Source organism: Capsicum annuum, unplaced genomic scaffold (assembly GCF_002878395.1).
Source record: "Capsicum annuum cultivar UCD-10X-F1 unplaced genomic scaffold, UCD10Xv1.1 ctg5087, whole genome shotgun sequence".
NCBI lineage: Eukaryota > Viridiplantae > Streptophyta > Magnoliopsida > Solanales > Solanaceae > Capsicum > Capsicum annuum.
The window spans coordinates 9,712-13,667 of NW_025858771.1; the positions used below are offsets into that span (position 1 = coordinate 9,712).

The following is a 3,956-nucleotide window of genomic DNA, read 5'->3' on the forward strand; positions in this document are numbered from 1 at the left end:
AGATCTCACTTCATGTTCTTGTCTGAAATCTTTTCAGGTTTGATGTAGTTAACTTTTAATTGATGTCTAAAAGCTGAAAGTAAATATGTTCTGTGTAGGTAGTTGGTATTTTAGGGTGGGTGAGGGGTGGGGGTGGGGGGAGCTGGGTGAGATGGCCGAACCTGGTTGTTTTTTGGTGTGAACCTTACCCGTTTAAGTTTTGTCTTACTGTCAACAATAAGTTCAATTGGCACATTATCAGCATATATTAGGTGTTCAATAAGTCACCCCTCTAGTTAAGGTGTCCAGATGAGAAAAGTTGACAAGCTTAAGTGGCCGTTATGTATTCTGTCCGTTCATTTTATTGCTTCAAAGGCCTGCTCTCAAGTCCACCCGAAAGATCCTAAACTTTGTGTTCCTTGTTTCTCAGATGGGTGATATTGTCATATTACATAATGCTGTTTGGGCCATAGCTGGATTTGGAATTGCAGCACTTGTTGCTGCAACTATAACTTACCAACGTCAGAGAGAAAGAGAAGAAGTGTGTGAATGGCTCCTACTGTGAAGTTCTTTCAGCCAACTCGATCAATGAACCATATGAGCTGTTTCGACTCAAGTTGGTTCTTGGTACACATGCAAACTTGTAGGTAGTTTAACTGAAGATGTTTTAGTCTATGGGGTGCTTTGGTATGTGTCTTGGTTACCTAGCTATGTCTATTAGATAGTGTGTACTTGTGGAATAGTTTTATTGAGTTGTAACGCGTCCAAAGCTAATGCACTCATATCTGCCTTCAAGGTGAGGATGGAACCAGTCATTGGTCAGCATGCAAGATCAGACGCGATCTGTGAGAAGATCTAATCAACAGCTAAATGGAGATGGATATATTGCATACAACAACCACATACCCAGTATATTACCACCAAGCGGGGTCTGGGGAGGGTAAGTGTACGTAGTTCATACCACTACCTCAAAAGTGAGATAGAGAGGCTCTTTTCGAAAGACCTCCGGCTCAAAATAGAACAATGCTCAAAATAAAATAATGTAGACAAGGAATAGTTAAAGGACAAAATACCATAGAAATCAACATATTCAATAATATCATATACAAGATATACCAAGTAGTACAACAAAAGATGCACATACTAAACTCATACTACCCTTCTATCCTAGTCCACTTCTTCCACAACTTCCTATTATGTCCTCGGTAAGATTGGAGCTGTTCCATGTCCTATTTAATCACATCCCTTCAATATTTCTTTGGTCTACCTCTACCGCACTTGAACCCATCCTTAGCTAACCTCTCACACCTCCGCACTAGGGCATTCGTGCCCCTCATCATCACATGACCAAACCATCTCAACCTCGCTTTCCACATCTTGGCTTTCACAATTACCACTTCTGTCTTATGTCGAATAACATCATTTCTAATTTTCTCTTTCCTAGTACATCTACACATCTACCGAAGCATTCTCACCTCTGTCACCTTCATCTTCTGGATGTGGGCCTTCATAACAGACCAACACTCCGCCCCATATAACAACGACGGTCTAACCACCACTCAGTAGAACTTGCCTTTAAGTTTAGGAGGTACCCTTTTCTCACATAGGATTTCGGAGGCGAGCCTTCATTTCGTCCACCCTACCCAATCCGATGAATGACATCTTCGTCAATCTCTCCGTTCTCCTTAATCATAGACCCTAGATATTTAAAATTATCTCGCGAATGAGTATTAAGCTTAACAACCACATCAGACTCATGAGACACCTTGCTGAACTTACACGCCAAATATTCCGTCTTGGACCTACTCAACCTAAACCCTTTAGATTCAAGGGTTTGCCTCCAAACCTCCAATTTAGCATTAACTTCACTACGAGTCTCATCAATCAACACCACATCATCCACAAAAAGCATACAGTAAGGCACCTCATCTTGAATTTGCTGTGTTAAAACCTACATCACCAAGGCAAAAAGAAACGGACTAAGCGTCGATCCATGGTGTAACCCCATCAAGACTAGGAAGTGCTCCGAGCTCCCTTACCCGGTCCTAATCCGAGTCTTGGCTTCATCGTACACATCTTTAATCATCCTAACATACACCATATGAACACTTCTGGCCCCCGAACATCTCCAAGAACCTCCCTGAGAACTCTATCTAGTCTTAGTACTGTACTACTCGCTTTTGTATGCTCTGGATTGTCATATATGTACATAAGCTACTGATTTTTGTAGCAAAGGATGGTGCTTGTTAATTTATTTCAATTTTCAGCCAATAGGTTTGTTTCATAAATGGACATGGCCAACACTAATGGACATGATAAATGGCTGTTATGTGCAGTGTATCACGCCTCTTAACGAATTATAAGAAAGTGCTAATAAAATGAATCTCGAGACCTAACTCAATCTGAAAGTTAGCTCAGCAGGTGACATATATAGGGACTATGTTAGGAGACCATTGTCATTCCACCATCTATGTGAAACCATTAACACCCGTCCGCATGCCCGGGCATGGGAACTAAAGAGTGAAGAGCGTAATATGAAGCTCATGAAAACAAACATTTATCGTAATTCAATATCAAAGTTAGATTTTAAAAATTGATGATTGTTCAAGAGTATATAAGAAAATAACTTGTCTCACTCAAAGACGTGAGACTACTTACAAGAAGAGTTAAAGATTTTAAAAACGGATGATTGTTCAAGAATATATAAGAAAGTAAATTGTCTCACCCTAAGACGTGAGACTACTTACAAGAAGTGCACTACGCTTCCTCAAGGTAAAAACTTACTCAGGCGTAGATACTTGGTATTACCTGTAGCAGGTGGATGTTGATAGATATTTCGTAGAATCAACTCAAATGTGTTGTAAGCTCATTCGGACATCATAATTATGTTAACGAAGACTTATTATCCTAGTTATAAGCCTGTCAAATAGGTCGGGTTGACCCGGTCCGGTAAGCCCAGCCCATTTAAGTAGCCCGATTCGGTGAGCTCGCGGGATGGCGGTCTCGAGCTAGGCCAAAAATTTTTTTGGGCCCGGTTGACCCGGCCCGGACCTGGCCCACCGGTTGCTCGGCTCTGTTCTATTTTAAAAAAAAATTGCTGGAATTAGCCGTTTGGGCCAAAATTGCCGTTGGGCCCAACGACTATATTGCCGTTTGGAGCCTCAAATGGATATTTGGCCCATATTTAAAAAAAAAATTATTTAAAATATTTTTTAAAATTCGAAAAAATTCTCATAAATACCCTATAATGTCAAACTATTTTTCACACAATTTTCATTCTCTCAAATCTCACTCTGTCTCAAATATTCTATATATCTCTTAAAGTGCTCAATTTTATTTTTTAATTTTGCGATTACAAATATGAGTGAACGTTTTCTAAAGTTGCAACTTTCGGATACATTCAAAATTTGATATTGTCGTTCCATCTCTTACTTTTAATTTTTAATTAGTGTATTAATTGTTGAATATTTATTTTTATTATTTTTTAGCATTTTAATTTTTTTTTTTTAGTTTGATTTATAATTTTATATTATGGATAAATTAAGAAATCTAGGTAAAAGTGTCAAAAAATTGTCCCGAAAATGATAGTGATAGTAAAAAGTGAATTAGTGACGGTAGAGGTAATTCAAGTAGTAGATATACCTGTGTGTCTCAGGTACCGCTTAGTCAACCTTTTGAGGAAGAAGTAGGTTTAGGTGCTCACAATATGGATTATTTAGAAGCTCAGAAAATTTACGGTATAGAAGAAGAAAATGAAGTAGATGTGGTTAATTTAGATGAAGATGATAGAAATATTGGTGAGACACACGCAATAGGAAATGCTAATGTTATATTTGAATCGGTTAATCTTCCTCCCCGTCCTCCCATTGTCCCTAAAAGTCGTAGAAAAACTAGCATTGCATGAAATTTTTTTAGACATATAGAAGAAAAAATTATGGTGCAATGCAATATTTATCAACAAGTATATGAGCATAAAA

General features: G+C 38.4%; 1 protein-coding gene across 1 annotated transcript; it reads left to right on the forward strand.

Annotated features, from left to right (window-relative positions):
* Positions 1–409: 409 nt before the first annotated feature.
* Positions 410–809, forward strand: LOC107857063 (the record flags this gene model as incomplete). The annotated part of the gene is given in 1 exon segment (XM_016702007.2): positions 410–809. A coding segment is annotated over 1 exon segment (135 nt), but the record flags the coding sequence as incomplete, so codon positions are not given.
* Positions 810–3,956: the final 3,147 nt, after the last annotated feature.